Here is a 21,071-nt window from a genome sequence, read left to right as displayed (position 1 = left end):
ATTCATGCATGCATGCTCATTTCCTCTATGTTACATCAAAAATGTAAGGCTAAAGTGATGACATCCATCTCTTTCCTTCTTTGCTCAGCCTGTTTGTGTCTGTGTCATATTTAATTACTATGCAGCTTCAACCTGTAGAACACTAGACTGAGAGACCCAAGGGATATGGGATATGTTGTTTCTTCACAGGAAGTGTTAGTTCTTAGACTACAGACAGAGGTTACACATTAACCTGTGCAGTGCCATGCTGCACGCCTTATGTTTAAACACAAACAGATACTGCTGACACCAGAATGTGAGGATTTATCTACTATAGCCTGTGTGTTCAGAGCACACTTATCGCCTGACAAATTGCCTAGGAGAACACTAGAATGAGAGGCCCAGGGGTATGTAATATGTAGGGATATGGGATATGTTGTTTCTTCACAGGAAGTGTCAGTTCTTAGACTACAGACAGAGGTTACACATTAACCTGTGCAGTGCCATGCTGCAAGCCTTATGTTTGAACACAAACAGATACTGCTGACACCAGAATGTGAAGATTTATCTACTATAGCCTGTGTGTTCAGAGCACACTTATCACCTGACACAGTGCCTAGGACCCTTTAAATGCTTCTTCATTCCCTCAAGCACAATGTGCTTCTATCAATTAAAAAGTAAACTGCGTGTTCTAGTTGTATGAGTAAATATGCCTAATATATCGTTATGTAAGCCAATTTGTGAACAGGTCATAAAACAGAAGTATGCATCTTATAGAATAATTCCAAAGCACAAACAAACTGTAAAAGGTGTTTTACATCATCATAAAATTCATCCTTTATTTAATATTCACAGATACAAGCTTACTTGTACAATGCAAATTATTGCTACTTTCAAATTTCTCACATTTAACCTTATCATGGAATACAGTTATTTCATTGTAATAATAAGAAGGTTAGCTCATCAGTAAAAGCTATTAGAAGCACTGAAAGACTATACACCCACAAGGAGAAGATAAAAAAGTATTTGTTGAAACCGATGTAGGCAGTTAAAGTGATACCCTTCACTGGCTAGGCTTATGAAAAAACAAACGTCTATACTCTGTGTACTGCTGAAGCTGTCCCAAGCCGGCTCTAAGACCAAGAACTGTGTGATCACATAACCACTGATTGCTCAGCTCTCAGTTTGCTCTAAAGCAGCGGTTCTTAACCTGGGGGTCGGGACCCCCTAGGGGGTCAAATGACGATTTGCCAGGGGTCACCAAATCCTGGGCTGTTCCTGATGCCCGCGCTGCTCTCCCAGCCTTTTCGCAGCCACCCAGCAGGGCTGTTCCTAAAGCCTGCACCCGCCCATTTAGTTCATGGCAATGGCTGGGGGAGCAGAGACTAGAGGTCAGCTGACTGGTGAGAAATGTGAAGTGGGAAATGCTGGAGGAGACCCTATCTCCTGATTTTGGCATAGGTGTCACTGCTACGAGACACCACAAAGTCAGAGACACAGTGAGTAACACTACCTGTGATTATAGTTGCCATTATAAGTCCCCACTACAATTCTAAGATAAGCAGATGGCCTTGATCAAGAACACCTAAGTTGGCTGATCAGAACTCCCCCCAGCATTGCCACTCATTGCATCTCCCCCCAGCATTGCCACTCATTCCAACTCCCCCCAGCATTGCCACTCATTCCAACTCTGCCTAACACTGCCACTGATCCCACCCCCTACCAGAACTGCCACTCGTCCCATTCCCCCCACCAAGGAGTAAGAGAAAGAATAAAAATAGAGAATACATGGAACGGAGAGGAAAAGAGAGAGTGGAACAAAGAAAAAAGAGAGAAAGAATAAAAGAAAGAACAAAAAAGATAACTAGAGAGAGGAATGGGGGGGGGAAACAAAACAAGAAATTAGGATAGCGAGAGATAAAGGGGAAAGAAAGGAGAACAAAGAGAAAGAGTGGCACATCCTAAAATGTACCAGAAGGGGTTTTAATAATGTAAGAGTGGAACAGACTCAGGAAGTGCCTAATGTCCGTGGGTTAGGGGTGCAAATTACTTGTCTTGGGTGCTGACAACCCATGCTACGAAAATAATTTTACTGTTAGGGGTCCCAACAACTTGGGATATTTTATCAAGGGGTCATGGCACTAGTGAGGTTGAAAACCACTGCTCTAAAGGCAAGAGCAGTCACTATCAGTCATTGCTCTCTGTTCTGATCCTGCAGTGCTCACTGGAGTAGCAGTATGGTCAAAAACCTTTAACCATGTATCTCTTCTAAATTGTAAAAGATGCAAGCTTTTGGGCCACCTTAGGTTTGTTCTTTTGGCTTTATTTAATATTCAATTATATAAAGCCTAAAGAAGGAACCGGGTCCTGAAAACTTGCATCTTTAGGAATCTTTAAGTTAGCTAATTAAGCAAAGGGTATCACTAAAACTCCAAACTTTCTGCTAACCTTCTATTTAAAAAAAGATGTGGGACGCTTTAGTCATGGTACAACAACTGTTTTTCATTCAATAAAATGTTTCTTTTTAATTCTTCCCAGTCATTTACTTTATTCTGGATCCACAGTATTCCATTCCAGTCTTGATTCACCAAAACAAAATACTCTGGCCTGTCACTGCCTTATCATAACAAATAAAAGCATTTCACATCATTCCACCTAATATGCTACAAGATAAAAAACTGGAGTTAACCAAGAAAAAAATTGTAAAATAAAACAGTGATATTGCTCATAGCAACCAATCAGATTCCAGGTATCATTTTATAGTGCAGTTTAAAATCTGAAAACAAAATACTGGTTTGCTGCTCTAGGAACTAATTTAACTTCCACCAGGAAAGAAAACTTTCACTTCTGCAAAACAGTCCATTATTCTATACATCAAATCTTGGGTATTTATTGTTAACTAAGATCTATGAGGACATTAATGATATTGTGGGGAATGTTTGATTACAAAGTCCATGTCATTTATAATGTTTAGGAACAAATACATTTCAATGGATGAGTGATCTACTATAATAATATGGTTAGCAGTGCAAATTAATTCAGTGATTCATCCAAATTTTTGTGCTTATTTATAATTTTGCAGTAGGTTGCCCTCAGTTAACATGCCCAAAATGTATATTTCGGAGAGCAAGATCAAGAAGGGTTAGAACCCCTGTCAAGTTTTTATCTATCTAGCTGTTGGGGAGGTTTACTCTTACTATTAGTTGTACCAAGGACAAGTAAAGATAAAAATCTCTTAATGGAGGGATGTTGTCCAATGAGTTGTTAGAGGTGAGGGGTACCCCCCACTTTGGGGATATTTACTTCTTCTTGTGTCTTTGGTACAGGAAGCAGTAGTAGATCTGTCCACTAGGGACAAAAATGACAAAAAAGGCTACAAATGTTGTGACCGTTCCTATAGAACAGTGGTCATCAACCTTGTCCTCAGGGCCCACCAACAGGCCAGGTTTTATGTATTACCTTGGGGAGATGCAGACTAGAATACTGCAATCACTGAGCAGCAAATGATATCACCTGTGATGTATTTCAGTTATCTTGCAAACCTGGCCTGTTAGTGGGCCCTGAGGACAGGGTTGATGACCACTAATATAGAAGACTAGAAACAAAAGAGACTAGTTTTAACTGGAGTTCTATCCTATTATCTTATGCTGGATAAGGATGCAATTTTAATACAACACACCAGTTTACCCCTCAGCTCTTTGCATATTACATTTCCTATGTTGTTAGAAAAAGATTCTATGTGACTAGTAATAATTGAAATGTTATCTATACCTGGAAATCCCACAAAAATAAATTTCATGCAACTAAATGTCATACTAAACAACGTTATCAGAGGTGTCCATTTGGTTGGCTTTAATACTTCCACACCTAAGAGTATGTATGTCATCCATAAATATTGTATCTACCATGCAAAATCTTTATGTATAAGATAAAATCGGCCAATCTAATCTTAGAGAAAAGACCAGGAAGAATATGAGTATTTTAAGATTTCACTTTGATGGTGGAATGCATATGAGTGTAAGGCCCCATACACACAAGAGGATTTATCCGCGAATACGTTCCAGCGGAACGTTTCCGCGGATAAATCCTCTCGAGGATTTCAGCAGATTTCTCTGCGATGGAGTGTACTCACCATCGCATTGAAATCCTCTGGCGATGACGTGTCACGACGCTGTCATATAAGGAATTCCACGCATGCATCGAATCATTACGACGCATGCGGGGGGATCCCTTCGGACGGATGGATCCCTTCGGACGGATGGATCCGGTGAGTCTATACAGACCAGCGGATCCATCTGTTGGGATGGATTCCAGCAGATGGATTTGTTTAGCATGTCAGCTAATATTCGATCTGCTGGAATCCATCCCAGGGGAGATATATCCGCGGAAACAGATCCGCTGGAGTGTACACACCATAGGATCTATCCGCTGAAACCCATTCGCTGGGATTTTTCAGCGGATGGATTCTATCGTGTGTATGGGGCCTAAGAGATTTTTATGGCAATAGCTCAATTTGTAGTTATTTGAGTTACTACCTAAAAAAAATAAAACACTTCACCCCTTGATAATCTAAAATTAATAAAACAAAATGGAGACACAATAGTCACACCCGTGTCAACTGAGAATCATATGCACAGCTTTGTATAGCTAAACACACATGATGCATTTGCTATTAAATTCAGTACAGTAATATCACACATAATGTGCATTTCCCATTAAATGATATCTCCGAATAAATATATATGCCAGAATCACCAGTGTATGTCATGCCACTGCAGAAAACACAGGAAGGTAGAAGTCACATTTAGATTGTCTCAGTTCTAATAGTGTTTAAAGCATATCCTAATCACTGATGCCAAATAAAGACTAAAAGGAATGCACTGCATTTCTTACTTCCAATCTAATGTTCTATGCAAATGATGAACTCCAACATATACAGTCTAATAAGAAAAAGCTTGAAGAGAAGAAGGAAGCACATTATACATTAAATTACATGAAAATTTGAATAGTAAGTATGAAAATGTTTCTTCATTTTTTTATGCTATAGAAGTCCTGATGGGAACAGGCTGAGCGGTTGACTTTCGTTGCTTGGCAGAGTCGTCCTGTAACCGTCAAAGGTGCGAGGAATGCTACCACTGGTAGATCCAGAGCTGTTACTTAGTGTCTCTATGCTTCCGTCTCGCTGTAGTTCTGAAATAATACAATAAAAAAAAGACAGGATATAAATATATGACAGAAATATAAATTTCTCACTGCAACAAACAGCATCAAAGTGACAATAAACAAAATCCTTATTCTACAAAAATAGTCCATATACACCCTCTACTTAATGGCCCTATAATCAATTTTTCTAAAATAATTTCTTAAAGAGGAGCTCCCCCCCCCCCCCAAAAAAAAACGTCAGTAGCTACAAATACTGAAGCGGTGACTTTTAATATATATACGGACACATACCTGTCCAGGGATCCCGCGATGTCCTCACCCAAGCCGATTCTTTAATCAGCTTTGGGTGAAGGGGCCAGCATCTCTAGTAAGGGAAACAGGAAGTGAAGAGGCTTCACAGACGGTTTCATACTGTGCATGTGCGAGGCACTCTGCGCATTGTGAATGGTTCTATAGCCTTCTGGGACCTGTGATGTATCCCAGAAGACTGCATGGAAGGAGGGGGGGGGAACTTCCAGGTCAGATCGCTATGGAAATCTGAGCCGAAAGGGGGAGTGGGTACCTGTCAAAACCAGGTACCCCCGCCCCCAAAAAAGTGCCAAATGTGGCAGTGGAGGGTGGGAAAATGCAAACAAGTGGAACTTCCCCTTTTGGGTGAAGTTCTGCTTTAAGCCAGCCATAAATGGATCGAAATTTGGCCGGTTGAGCAGGGACCGAGCAAATATTGATCCATCTATGGGCAGGCTGATTGTACAGAAGTCAATCTCTGATGAGTGTATTCTGATGAGGAGGAGGCCATCCTGCTGTCAGTATTCAATAGCTCTATGAGAGGGATTCCCTCATCCACATGGAGTGTGCGGGTGGGGGAATCAATGTATTTTCTTTGCGGAACCAGCATTTTCTTTTGTTCAACTAAACTTCTATTTGGAACATGCAGTGTACATTCGTTGCAGTCATGGGGTGGATTTACTAAAGGCAATTAGACTGTGCACTTTGCAAGCACAGCTGCACTAATTTTCCCTAGATCTTACTGAACGTGGTGAAACTTCACTTTGTAAACAATACCCAATCAGGTGCAAGGAAAAAAACAAAGGGCCAAATTCTCAAAAAACCTGCCTAACTTAACTTTCAGCAGTTAAGTTACACAGGCGTTAAATTTCTACCTAAGTGCCCGATCCACAAAGCACTTACCTAGAAATTACACGCCGTGTAACCTAAGTGCCTCCATCGCAAGGCGGTCGTCTGCTCGAGGGGGCGATTCCTATTCAAATGAGGCGCGCTCCCGCGCCGGACGTACTGCGAATGCGTGTGACGTCATTTTTCCCGACGGGCAGCGCGCGAACGTCATTTACGTTGGGCTTTGTGGATTGCGACAGGACAATAAAGTTGCGACGGGTAAAAAAAAAGTTACGCGCCGGGAAAAAAAAATCAAAATTAAAAAAAAAACGCGGCGATCGAAAAAAAGGTCTGGTTTTACATGGTGTACTAACTTTACACATTGTAAAACCAGCCCTAATTTTGCGCAAGCAAATCGTAACTTACGCAGAAAACACAAAGCTTAAAAGCTTTGTGGATCTGCTTAAGTACTCATTTGCATACGCTAGCCGGCATTTCGACTCGAAATGCCACCAGCGGCGGATGCGGTACTGCATCCTAAGATCCGACAGTGTAAGTGTCTTACAGATGTCGGATCTTCTGACTATCTTTGGAAAAATCCTTCTGAGGATCGTTTCCAAAGATAGCCACAGGGATACGCAGGCAGAACAGCAGTTACGCCTGCGTATCTCCTTTGAAGATTTTGCTTGCACATGATTGGATGATGGAAATCAGCTGAGCTTTACCACATTTACTAAGCTCTGGCAAAAGGGAGTGCAATTGCACTTGCAATGTGTACAGTCTATTTACCTTTAGTAAATCTACCCCTACGTGTATAGTGCTACTCTATACAAACTACACATTCCATAGTCTATCTCAATACTGAACAGGAGAGGGTGGCTATGCTCAGTGGGACCATGGAGAATGAATTCAGCCAACCTCTAATAGGAAGGCAGATCATGGTAACAAAATAAAGAAATCTGGAGATTTGGAAAAGGCTGAGAGCAATAAAAAGTGTTTTCTTTACCCTTACGAAAAATCTGCCTTTGCAGACAAGAAACATCTGTAGAAAAAAAAAAGTGTGCAGCTTTGTTGAAAATTGAACAATGCCCTTGCTATAGGTGTAGGCCATTTATGTACCTCATGAAGCCTAACTGGAAAACTCCCTGGACATTGCTAAACACATTGCTAAGAGAAGCCCAGCTGTTTCTGTTCAACTTCACTATCACATGAGTGTGCTTTTTTTTCTGATTCAGACCCCCTAACATGTGCTTTCTCCTAATGCATTCATTTTTTTAAGCTTTTTTCCCCCTCTGATTTCATCTGGTGATCTGGCCAGTAACACACCTCCTGTATTACAGTGCCTTCACTCTGGATAACGGAGCAAGGGCGGCACCTTTGAAAAGAAGAATTGTCAGTCTGCGGGGAGGGGAGTGTTGATGTACACCATATTGTCAAAAGTATTGGGACACCTGCCTTTACACGCACATGAACTGTAATGGCATCCCCGTCTTAGTCCGTAGCGTTCAATATTGAGTTAGCCCACCCTTTGCAGTTATAAAGCTTAAAATCTTCTGGGAAGGCTGTCCACAAGGTTTAAGAGTGTGTCAAGAGAATTTTTTCAGAAGCGCACTTGTGAGGTCAGGTGCTGAAGTGGAACAAGAAGGCCTGGCTCACAATCTCTCCTCTAATTCATCCGAAAGGTGTTCTATTGGGTTGAGGTGAGGTGCAGGCCAGTCAAGTTCCTCCACCCCAAACACCCTCATCCATGTCTTTTTGGACCTTGCGTTGTGCACTGGTGCGCAGTCACATCGGAACAGGAATGAGTCAAAACTGTTCCCACAAAGTTGGGAGCATAAAATTGTCCAAAATGTCTTGGTATGCTAATGCCTTAAGTGTTCCCTTTACAACCCCACACCATAATCTCCCCTCTACAAAATTATTTGGACCAGTGCACAAAGCAAGGTCCATGCTGACCTCACAAATGAGCTCACTTCTGGAAGAATGGTCAAACATTCCCATAGACACACTCCTAAACCATGTGGACAGCCTTCCCAGAAGAGTTGAAGTTGTTATAGCTGCATAGGGTGGGCCAACTCAATATTGAACCCTACGGACTAAGACTGGGATGCCATTAAAGTTCATGTGTGTGTAAAGGCAGGCGTCCCAATCATTTTGACAATATAGTGTACCTGCAGATTTAAATAGGCTTACATATTGAAGCCAAACTCCAGCTAACACTTTATAAGCAGTCACAGCAAACAGTTTTTCACATTTAAGGCTTCATTTCCATTGACGTTTTTACAGCCACTTTTTTTAGCCTTTTTTACAGCTTAAAAACGCCTGTCCAGGTTTTTTTTTTTGAGCTGGAGCTCAGCCATCTACAGCTCAAAAATGTCATGGTGGGCATGAGGCCATAGACTAACATGGAGAGTCGTTTTTAAGCTGCAAAAAACGCTCAGAAAAGTGGCTGTAAAAACGTCCATGGAAATAAAGCCTAAGAAATGGTAAGCTGCAATATAATAAATGTTGGATTTTAGGTTTAATACCAGTTTAATATAAAAACAAGTACTGGATTAGCAAAATGTACAGGTGATCTTTAATAAATCAATAAGGAAGGTCTAGCACCAGGAGATCAATAGTAGGTAATTTAGAGCTTGACCCACAGGATAATAATTGTTAATATTATAATACAGAGCTTACAATTAGTGTTGCTCACGAATATTCGTATTGCGAATATTCGGCTCGAATATGGCATATTCGAGTATTCGCGATATATTTCGAATTTCGCGGTGAATATTCGCAATTCCGAATATTCGCATTTTTTCAATTTTATTTTTAAAACAGATCACATCCTATCGACGTCTAAAAGCATTGCTGGTATGATTAGAGACCCTGGGCCGAGTAGCTAAGCTGAGGCGATCCTTTTATGTTGCCGAATATAAAAAAAAAAAATAGCGAATTTTCACTAATGCGAATGCGAAAATGATTGCGAATTTTCGATAACTGTGGTAGGAGAACTCTGATTGTCTCTGATGCAAAAGGGGGGGGCTTTGTGTATGTTTCTGTTATGAATATTTGTATGTTTGATATTATTTTTTTTTGTAAGAAGGAAAAAATTGCGCATACCTTAAAAAAAGGGGAGAATACAGCAGCAACTCAAAAATGTTATACAACATAAATTAATACAAGACAGAAAATGGAGTCGCTCTACAAGAATAAAAAATATGTCTAGTGACAAGACATGTGGGCAAATTATAAAATAAGCAAGCGCAAATAACTTGTGAAATACACAGTGAAACAAATATATAAAGAAATATAGTCCCAATAATAGAAAAATAATCTTTCATAAAAATGTCCAAAGCATGTCCAAAGTCCAAAGCATGCAGCATGAACGTGTTCAATCTTCAAGGTGTTTGATTGACAAACGGCTGTGACAGATGGATAGAGTAAAGAATCACCACCAATGCAAAACACTTTTTATTTTGTATTGTAAAATATCAAGAATATTCTGAGCCAATCAGAGTGCTCCTTCCGCATTTGCCGAATATTCGCAATTATTTTGTATTGTAAAATATCAAGAATATTCTGAGCCAATCAGAGTGCTCCTTCCGCATTTGCCGAATATTCGCAATTATTTTGTATTGTAAAATATCAAGAATATTCTGAGCCAATCAGAGTGCTCCTTCCGCATTTGCCGAATATTCGCAATTATTTTGTATTGTAAAATATCAAGAATATTCTGAGCCAATCAGAGTGCTCCTTCCGCATTTGCCGAATATTCGCAATTATTTTGTATTGTAAAATATCAAGAATATTCTGAGCCAATCAGAGTGCTCCTTCCGCATTTGCCGAATATTCGCAATTATTTTGTATTGTAAAATATCAAGAATATTCTGAGCCAATCAGAGTGCTCCTTCCGCATTTGCCGAATATTCGCAATTATTTTGTATTGTAAAATATCACGAATATTCTGAGCCAATCAGAGTGCTCCTACAGCATTTGTCGAAATTGCGCAGTAAATATCGCATTCGCATTTTGCGAAATTTTCGAAAAAATATCAAGAATATTCTGAGCCAGAGTGCTCCTACCGCAGTTATCGAAAATTCGCAATTATTTTCGCATTCGCAATAGCGAAAATTCGCAATCATTTCATTTCGATAAAATATCATGAATATTCGAATTTAGCGAATATATCTCGAATATTCGACTATATATTCGAGATATATCGCGAAATCGAATATGGCGTATTCTGCTCAACACTACTTACAATTTATGTGTTCTTCTAAAAATTAAAGAAAAGCAGATGAGATATAGAGACAAACAGGTTGAAAAATGACATACAGACAAGCTTGTTTTGCACTGTAAGTACTAAAATAACCCTGTTCAGTCTGCAGAGGGCTTGTTTGGTATGCTAATGTATTGGTATAGAAAGGAATATCTGGATTATTCAAGAGTTAGGTTCTTGCATGTTATAATTGTTATTTTGTAAATAGCCCAACACATAAACGAATGCCTCATACAAACGATCGGTTTTCCTGACAGGAAAAGTGCGATGTGAGGTTTTTGTCAGGAAAACCAACTGTGTATGCTCCATCAACTTTTTCAGTCAGTTTTCCTGCCAAGAAAAGATTGAGACCAGGATCTCAATTTTCGTGACATTAAAAAATCCAATTGCGAATCGCGTTCGTCTGTATGCAATTACAACACGCCAAAAAAACCGCACATGCTCAGAATCAAGCAGAAGAGCCGAACTGCCTATTGAACTTCATTGATCTCGGCGTATGTGTTGTACGTCACCGCGTTCTTGACATTCAGAATTTTTAGCCAAGATTTGAGTGACCGTGTATATGCAAGACAAATTTCAGCTGTTTTCCTGCTGAAAAAACTGATCGTGTGTATGAGGCAAAAGGGTATGAAAAGTGCATTCTATGTTAAAAACTTTGGGGCAGATTCAGAAAGATGGGAGTAATTTTCGGCGGGCGTAGCGCATCTCATATGCGCTACGCCGCCGTAACTTAGAGAGGCGAGTACCGTATTCAGAAAGAACTTGCGCTCTAAGTTACGGCGGCGTAGTGTAAATGGGCCGACGTAAGCCCGCCTAATTCAAATTATCAAGGCAGTGGGCGTGTTGTATTACAATGAGCCGTGACCTCATGTAAATGAGGGGCCGAACGAACGGCGCATGCGCACGCATGCTCAGAGTCACGTCGCAAATACTCCCTAAGATACGTCGGCTCAATGCTTTGTCGACGTGAACGTAACCTAAGCCCATCCCTATTCACGTACGACTTACGCAAACAATGTAAAATACGACGCTGTTCCGACATCCATAACTTAACATGACTTACCCCTGCTTTATGAGGGGTAAACTTTTGCCGGACATATGCCTTACGTAAACGGCATAGCTAAATCCGACGGGCGCAAGTACGTTTCTGAATCGGCATATCTTGCTCATTTGCATATTCAACGCGTAAATCAACGGAAGCACCCCTAGTGGCCAGCGTAAATATGCACCTAAGATACGACGGTGTAAGAGACTTATGTCAGTCGTATCTTGGACAAATTCTGGTGTATCTGATTCTTTGAATCAGGCGCATAGATACGACGCCTCACATTCGGACTTACGACGGCGTATCTGGAGATACGCCGTCGTAAATCCTTTGTGAATCCGGGCTTTCAGTGGATTCCCTGCTGCTATCCTTTGTGTGTAAAGCCATATTCCACGCCACAGTCAAAGTGAAACGTAACATTCATATGAAATAAATAATATATAAACATGTTGGTGCTTAGCAAGTTTTTTTTTGTTAAAATTGTTAAGAACTGTTTTAAACTATAGCTATATTTAATAGGTTTAAAATGGGCATTTTACAGTGAAATTCCTTCAAACATTTATTTTGCCATACGGCACGGCGTTTCTTTAACTGACAATTGTGTGACTTGTGATGCTGCACCCAAATAAAATTGATGTCCTTTTTTTCCCCACAAATAGAGCTTTCTTTTGGTGGTATTTGATCACCTCTGTGGTTTTTATTTTTTGCGCTATAAACAAAAAAAAATACAACAATTTTGATAAAAAAATATATATATTTTTTTATTTTCTGCTATAAAACACACCGAATAAAAAAAAGTTAAATATCCAATTTCTTCATACATTTAGGCCAATATGTATTCTGCTACATGTTTTTGGTAAAAAAAAAATCCAATAACCGTATATTAATCGGTTTGTGCAAAAGTTATAGCGTCTACAAACTATGGGATAGATGTATGTATTATTAGCAGAACGGCGATCTGCCTTGTTTATATAGGCAGACTGCCATTCTGCCTCTCTCGTCAACGATCGGTCCCACTGTGTCCAATCACAGCGGGAGCAGGTCACCGGCAGCGTGTGTCCCAGACCCGGATGTACCAGATCACATACCTAGTACGTGATCTGGTGCAGAGCGGCTGCCCTGCCGCAGAAAATCTGCATGGGGCAGTTGTGGACCGGTTAAACTACTTAGGCCCGGATTCTCAGAGGACTTACGACGGCGTAGCGCCATGTACGCCGTCGTAAGTCCGAATCCGACCAATCGTATCTATGCGCCCGATTCTTAGAATCAGTTACGCATAGATATCCATTAGATCCGACAGGCGTAATGGAGGAGTAGAATGGACATTGTTTCTCAAAATAACAATGTCATTGGTCAAGTCATGGAATGTACAGTTTTTAAACAAATGTTTATTCGGAAGTCTTCTAGAGCAGGGGTCTCCAACCCCCAGGCCGCAGCCCATTACCGGGCCGTAGCTCATTTGCAGCCAGGCCGTGAAGGATGCACTTTTGGAGGTTCGGCAGGAGCGGGCGAGCAGAGAGATGACATCACCTCTCACGGCCCGCCCCACATCACAGCTGTTCTGCCCACACAGCCGGCCGGGAAGACACAACACTGTTTGAGGTGTGTGAGAATAGAGAGATGATGTTATCTCTCACCGCCCGCCCTGCCGCACCACCGCCCAGTCCTCACAGCCAGCGCGATCACTACACTGAGGTGCGGAGGCCGAGAGATGAAATCTCTCACTGCCCGACCCACATTGCCGCATGTTCCACCCTCACTTGGCAAATGAAAGTCTCCACCTGGCAGCAAGTGAGAGTCTCCACCTGGCAGCAAGTGAGAGTCTCCACCTGGCAGCAAGTGAGAGTCTCCACCTGGCAGCAAGTGAGAGTCCCCACCTGGCAGCAAGTGACAGTCCCCACCTGGCAGCAAGTGACAGTCCCCACCTGGCAGCAAGTGACAAGCCGCATCTGATGGCAAGTGACACTCCCCATCTGGCAAGTGACAAGCTACATCTGGTGGCAGGTGACGTGGCAAGTGACACACCCAGGGTTCCCACTGATTCGGCATTATGGTGAGTTTAACTGATAATAATAATAATAGAAATTATGCGTTTCAATCATCCTGACATCATAACCATGGTGTTGTGATGATTGAAGCGTCAACACCAGCCATTTCTCCAACAAATCGCCCGCGAAAAACCACTGGTTGGGGACCGCACAAAAAGGTTGGGGACCGCTGTTCTAGAGTTTGGCTAGCTTTAGACTTGTCACCAGAAGTGTACAAATTCAAATTTTTGAAACAGTGCTGACATTTTTGATTTCCTGTCACCTTTTGCCTTGTTAACAATTGTCACCAGGACAACTAGAGAGGGAGAATCTCCCCAGCAGGGACACAGAGCATGATAAAAAGACAACAGTTCTAATTCTAACCCATTCCATTCAATACAAAAAAAAATAGTTTTTGCTCTACATACAGTACATTTTAAGTGTTTTATTTTAAATCTTTGTATTTGCAGGTTTTTATCTATTTCCTTTAAGTAGTTCCATGCTGACTCACACTAAGCTGTGTTAACTTTCAACGTTTATGGAGCCACATCACATTTCCTGTGTACAAACATTTATACTGGTAATATTTAATCTTACTGGAAATCTCTTTTTCCCAAGAAATGCGCGTTTTGGAAAGTATTTCTGCCTAATAGACCCTTATCAAGAGATCATTTGTTGACTCCCGGCTCCAGGACACTATAAAGACAAGAGTGTAGACACTGGTCCTGGGCGTGGGATATTGTGTCACACCTACAATTTGCCACTTGCAAACTGTTTTAGTCTCTGGCTTTATTGCTCACACTTTACAAATTCTAGGCGTGGATGGCAAAGAACGCAAACAGCAAGAGACGAAAGTGGTTATACATTTATAATCCTTAAAGTAACATTGCTTGACGTTTACTTAGTAATGTGTTTCAAGTCATCACAATCGGGGCTGCTCTGCTTTGAGACGGCGCATTTATTCTGAATGGAATATAAATATAATGGTATTTAAATCATTATGTCTAATCTCCCCATCTCTCGTTCTGTGTGGAGACTGTACAGGCAGTTATAAAATAAACTTCTCTCTCTTGCACACGAAAAAATCACAGTGTTTCACTTAGTATTTTCAGAAATGGTAATGAAATATACAGACAAAAAAAAAAAAATGTATACACTTTAGCTAAAAGTCTTCGTAAAAAACGAATACATGATTTCAGTAAGTACTGAAGTAAGTTATGACAATGAAGTCAGTTTGAAAGTAATTTCTGGATGTGATTTTTACCTGCTTGCTGGGCCATATATTATGATATTAAAGTGTGTCTAAATCCCAACATTTTTTCGTTATATCAACTGTCAGGTTTTACTGTTATCCAGGACTTCATTCGAGAGGTTTCCTCTCATGGACAGAGGTGTTAGCATTCCTCAACTTAACTTAAAAAAATTTTTTAATTGTGACAAAGGGAGCCATGTTCCATTTCAATGTGTGGATGCACATTAAAGCAGAGTTCCACACAAAAGTGGAACTTCCGCTTTAAGCACTTCTCGCCCCCTTACATGCCACATTCGGCATGTCATTTATTTGGGGGGGGAGAGTGGGTACCTGTTTTTTACAGGTACTTCCTGTCCCACTTCCTTCTTCTGGCCGTCTAGGTGACTCCTACTCTCCCCCTAGATGGCCCCTCCCTCTCTGCAATCTTCTGGGACAATTCACAGGTCCCAGAAGATTGCCTGCTCACTAGAAGAACTCATTGCGACACGAGCATGCACAGTGTACCCCCGGGTGGGTTCTCACAGTTGCTATGGCGGTGCCAAGGAGAAGAGGGGAGCAAGTGTCTGTTTATTAAAAGTCAGCAGCTACACTTTTTGTAGCTGCTGACTTTTGATGAAAAAAGAAAGGGGATGGCCTGGTAAAGAACAGGCCAAAAGGGGGTTACTACTGGCAACAAAGATAGTGATCAAACTGGAATTATTGGAAATGCAATGAATTTATTCCTATATTAAAGTTAAATATGTATCAAAAATTGAAAAAGTGCAGTCATAAAAAACCCATATACTAGCATCAAAAGGAATTAAATTGCCATGGACATTGTTAACAAACAGGACACCCAAATAACAACACAAACACTGTACTCGTCCAGACGTCCTAGATTAGCCCATGTATACACACAGTTCCAATTGGAATGGAAATTTCTTGGTAAGAAGAAAGTATTCCCTTATTAGGCCAATTATATAGTGGTCCACAGTGGGCTAATCCGAGCGTGGAGAGGGGGAGGGAGGAACACTAAAGTAATCACTTTCAGAAAGGTAAGTCATTTCAGTCATGTGATCACTTAATAGAAAATCTTGCTAGAAGTAACCCTTAGTATGTTTATCCTGGTGTAAGTAGAAGGACCCTGATTGGATTGTCCATGAAGGCTGCCCACAGCACTGGGAAAGTCAGTTTCAGCTGTACACATATTAAATGATACATATTTAACTTTAATATAGGAATAAATGTATTGCATTTGGAATAATTCCATTTTTTTTTTCAATTCTTTATTTTAATATTTTTTTCACAAAGATAGTCCTAATACATCTTTACAAATAAACCATCTTATGCATACATTCTGCTTACCGTATTTTCCGGCGTATAAGACGACCCGGCGTATAAGACGACCCCCTAATTTTCCAGGAAAAATTTTGGTTTTGGGATATACTCACTGTATAAGACTACCCCCTTCTTACTGTCTTTCTGGAAGCTGAGGGGTAGCCAGAACCGCTGACAGAAACAGTCTTTTTCAAATCTCACTGTGCCATTACATTCCTCACTGTGCCATTACATTACATTACATGCCCCCACATTGCCACTGTGCCATTACATGCCCCCACATTGCCACTGTGCCATTACATGCCCCCCACATTGCCATCACTTGCCCCCACTGTGCCTGTACTTGTTGCCCCCAGTGCAATAACACTCACTTTTTTCCCCAGCGCTGACAGTCCCCCATGCTGCGATCGCGAGCGTGTATTGATTTCAAAGCCGCGCCTTCACTGCAGAGTGTTCTGTGATAGGAGGAACAAAAATCTTCCCAGCAGCGCCTCTGTTATGTTTTCCGCCTATCACGGACGTCTTCTCATCTCGTCCGAGGATGAGAAGGCATCTGTGATAGGAGGAACAAAGAACAGAGGCGCTGCTGGGAAGATTTTTGTTCCTCCTATCACAGAACACTCTGCAGTGAAGGCGCGGCTTTGAAATCAATACACGCTCGCGATCGCAGCATGGGGGTCTGTCAGCGCTGGGGAAAAAAGTGAGTACTTAGCGTATACCCGGCGTATAAGACGACCCCCGACTTTGGATGCATTTTTTTGCATCCAGAAAGTCGTCTTATACGCCGGAAAATACGGTATTTTACTCTTAAACACTTTTAATTTCTCCTATCCCCTGTTTCTACTTTATCTTTAAACTTATATTATTTTAATTCTATCCTTAATTATAGCCTTGTGATTTGGCTATCCTTCTAACCCTTCCACTATGTACTACGTATAGTATAGAATCTTAGAATAGTTAAAAAAAATATGTAATTACAGTTTGATCGCTATCTTTGTTGCCAGTAGTAACCCCTTTTTGGCCTGTTCATTACCAGGCCACCCCCTTTCTTTTTCTATAAGCTTCATGGTTACGGTAACAACACTTTACGATGTGCATGATCTACCACAGGTCAATCTATTCAATTGGCTGTGCATTGGTGGTAAACCAACTTGCTTTTCCCATTCCCCATCCTACCCCTTTTTTTCCTATGTATGACTTTTGATAAACTGAAAAACAAGTGGAACTTTGCTTTAAGGACCCATAGGAAATGAATAGATGCATGTAAAAAAAACATGTATGAAATGTTATCATTGTAAGGTAGCACATGGAAATACACAGGATTAAAAGCGCACTAATGATTTTGAGTAATTGTTTTTTAAATACATTACAAAGTGTTCCCAATGCAATACAGGTTGGGGAGCTCTCTGCTTGTAGGCTCTGCAATGACTAAATTCTGTGAGTAAAATATCAGCCTGAGCCATTGGAGTATGTAAACAACAGTATCTATGATTTTGTTATTTGTTTCAAAGTGTTGTAGCCTATAGCAGGCTAAAAGAAACACTAACATATTAACATACCATATATTACATTTATCCAATTATTAAAACATAATTAAAAAATGTAATATTTTCAGTTACAACAATAATAAGCACATCAAATTCAACTATTTCAAAATCAATAACCAAGGATTGCACATGGATGTGAGATGGAGGAGACCTAAATGCTGTGTAAATTAGATCACTAGACTACATTTCTATGCTCCTCACAAGCAAACAGGCAAATTTTACAGCCCATTGCAGAGGAAACATAGGTGATTTAGCGTGGATAAATATACAGAGGAAATGCAAGCAGTTCAAATTGGTCTTTGTGATCAAAGTAGACAATGAGATCGCTATCAGTAATGCTAGCATGCATATACATATATGAATATAAAGTAGATTGTGGGAAGCATGGGTATGTACAGTATGACTATACATACTGTAGAAATGCTAGAACAACAACATTACTAGCAACACATAGAGTCCCTTTATCAATTTTAATATAGTCTCTTACATAATTGTTAATACATATTGTGGTTTTATCTTATAGTATTTTGTAGTGGTTCTGTATTTGTTGCATATATTCATTGACAAAGCACTAGATTTTTTTTTATATTTCTGAAATTTGTTAATGAAATATGTAACAATCTTCCAAACAACAAACATATTTATAATTTATGTTTAAGCACCCAGAGGAGCATTGTTTGCCTGAGGGTGATTAGACTCTGAAACCTATGGCACCCTAAGTTTTCACCTGCTAAGGTAAACTGTAATGTTGTATTGAAAATAACATTCTGCTCTCACTATTCCTCTGTTTTTAAGGATTTTATTCATATGATTTTACCGACTTCAAACATTTATCTTTTTTATTATAGTATAGAATGTGGACTTGCCACTTAAAAAATACATTATTGTGCTGCCTGCTATACAAAAATAGCCCAAACATGCACAGGTGGAAGCTTTTTGTAGCAATTGCAGTTGAGGGCACTTTTATTTGTGCATGTCCACAAAAAGTGTCCCACCCGCAGCTTGGCATCAGGCCCCTCAGCACGTGTCCTGCACACATAGTGGGGAGCCACAACGTGAGTGTATTCAGAAGGTTTACCAATCCCTCTGTCCTCAGAAGTCTTCACAGTGCGCATTTATCCAAATGGCGCAATGCACATTAACATTTAGCAATACATATGTAGCGCCTGTGTACTTTCAGTCCAGGTGCTATCTTAAATTTAGAGGGGGATGAGAGAGTTAGTTTACTCTCATCCAACTAATTCTAGTAAATTAGGCCTCTACTCTAGCTGGGCTGTGCTGCCAGTTCATTTTGTGTTCCAGAGATACCTTTCCATCTCTGGGCGACAGGTGGCAGCAGTGGAGTTCAGTTTGAAGCGTCTCTTGCCAGCAGCCAATCAGAGGAGTTTCTCCCTCGCGGGGCATGCTGGGGGAGGGTACTTCTAGAGCGGACGCCGTTGGGTTCGGGGTTCTTCTGCTGGTTCTGGGTGCGGCACCCACCTTCAGGGTGTGCGCACATCACGGGCCCCCGGCGATATGTCTACCAGGCCGGGGCGCACGTGCTACGTGGTGTCCTTGGTTCCGGGACCATGATGGCCCGGAGCAATTGAAGCTGTGGCGGGGCCCCAGTCATCTACTGGGTCCCCACAATTCTGAAGATCCCAAGCGAGTTGTGCTGTTTGCTGGGGAGTCAGTCTGAGGTGAGCCCGGAGGCAGGCAATTCAATAGGGCCTAGACAATCCATCGGGGATCAGGGTGACCGGACACTGACAGTTTGTTCAATGCCAACCTGTCAGTCAGTGACCATTTAAAAGACTACCTGAGGGAGATTCAGGCAAATTATAGTACTGAGAAGGATTCGCTGTATTATCTACATTCCAGAGAAAAGGGCATGTGGCAGAGGTTCCACTTCTATCCTCATTTCAGCCAAGTCTGTGGCAGAGACTTGTTCCTTCTCAAGGATCCGAGTGATACCCTGGCTGCCAGGTCGGTGCGAGAGGCCTGTCCAGGTACACTATACCCCCTCGGCTGAGGGGCGACGAAAGTAAGAGTGTAATGCGAAGCAGGACTGCTTCTATTCTATCCAGGCCTGAATCTACAATTTCTCTTCTTCACCAACCTTTCTCTATCTACCTCAAGTTCATTGTTTGCCGTGTTGGGCAAGAATAAAAGCACAGAAAACGACACCTCGCTGCTTGGACATCCCGTCATTTGCTTTCATCATTATTACCCCTAGACACATCACAGAGGTAACGTAACACGCCGACCCAAATCTAACCAGCGGCTCCTGAGGGGGTGGTGCTACACGTGGGGGCTCATCCGGGATCGGCTGTTACCACTGGTAACGGAAACTGTGAGTTAAGTTTTATTATTGAGAGCAATGTATTCATGTATTGAACTGTGCGGTAAAGAAGGAGTTAACCTCAGGTAGCAAAAATCTGGGCACACGTGCAGCGGAGTGCATGCCTGCAACGTGTCCAGACAAGTTCTTCAAGTGGGAGGAGTTACCCACCCCTGCTTGAGACGTAGGGTGACGTTTTGCGCCAAGACCAGCAGAGTAATTGCCCGCCTACGAGAGAGAGACCACGTGCAATATGTCTGCTCCCTCTGTGCCATCCACAACTTTTCCGAATCTGAGACCCCCGATGTCTGTTCCGGCATCTCAGATACACTACGCCGCCGTAACTTAGAGCGGCAGGTCCCGTATTCTCAAAGAACTTGCGCTTTAAGTTACGGCGGCGTAGTGTAACTGGGCCGGCGTAAGCCCGCCTAATTCAAATGTGGAAGTGGTGGGCGTGTTTTATGGAAATTAATCGTGACCCCATGTAATTGATGCTTTTAACGAATGGCGCATGCGCCGTCCGTGGACGTATCCCAGTGCGCATGCTCCAAATTACGCTGCAACTACTCAGTGCTTTCGACGTTAACGTAACTTACGCACAGCCCCATTCATGGACGACTTACGCAAATGACGTAAAACGTGAAAAATTAGATGCTGTTCCAACGTCCATACCCAACATTGGTACATCTCATCTACGCCTCATAGAGCAGGGGTAACTTTACGCCCAAAAAAGCCTTACATAAACGACGTAAAAAAATGCGCCGGGCGCACGTACGTTTGAGAATCGGCGTATCTAGCTCATTACCATATTCGACGCGTAAATCGATGGAAGCGCCACCTAGCGGCCAGCGTAAATATGCAACTTAGATACGACGGCGTAAGAGACTTACGCCGGTCGGATCTAAGACAAATCTATGCGTAACTGATTCTAAGAATCCGGCGCATAGATACGACGCCTCACACTCAGAGTTACGACAGCGTATCTGGAGATACGCCGGCGTAACTCCTTTTAGAATCTGGGCCTATAGCAAGAATTAT

General features: G+C 41.6%; 1 protein-coding gene across 5 annotated transcripts in view; it reads right to left on the bottom strand.

The window, feature by feature from the left end:
• Window positions 1-4,469: 4,469 nt before the first annotated feature.
• Window positions 4,470-21,071, bottom strand: part of BCAS3 (BCAS3 microtubule associated cell migration factor) — a 1,469,256-nt gene continuing 1,452,654 nt past the window's right edge. For 3 of the 5 annotated variants that reach the window (XM_040336914.1, XM_040336915.1, XM_040336916.1), the window contains one exon: window positions 4,470-5,169. In XM_040336914.1, the coding sequence (XP_040192848.1) occupies window positions 5,021-5,169 (149 nt within the window). In that variant the 3' untranslated portion in view covers window positions 4,470-5,020. The remainder of the gene's footprint in view (window positions 5,170-21,071) is intronic. The other 2 variants (XM_040336917.1, XM_040336918.1) reach the window with 1 other exon arrangement.

This window comes from Rana temporaria, chromosome 2 (assembly GCF_905171775.1).
Source record: "Rana temporaria chromosome 2, aRanTem1.1, whole genome shotgun sequence".
In the NCBI taxonomy this organism is placed as follows: domain Eukaryota; kingdom Metazoa; phylum Chordata; class Amphibia; order Anura; family Ranidae; genus Rana; species Rana temporaria.
Note: the sequence above shows the minus strand (reverse complement) of the source record. Positions and strands in the feature narration are given on the sequence as shown.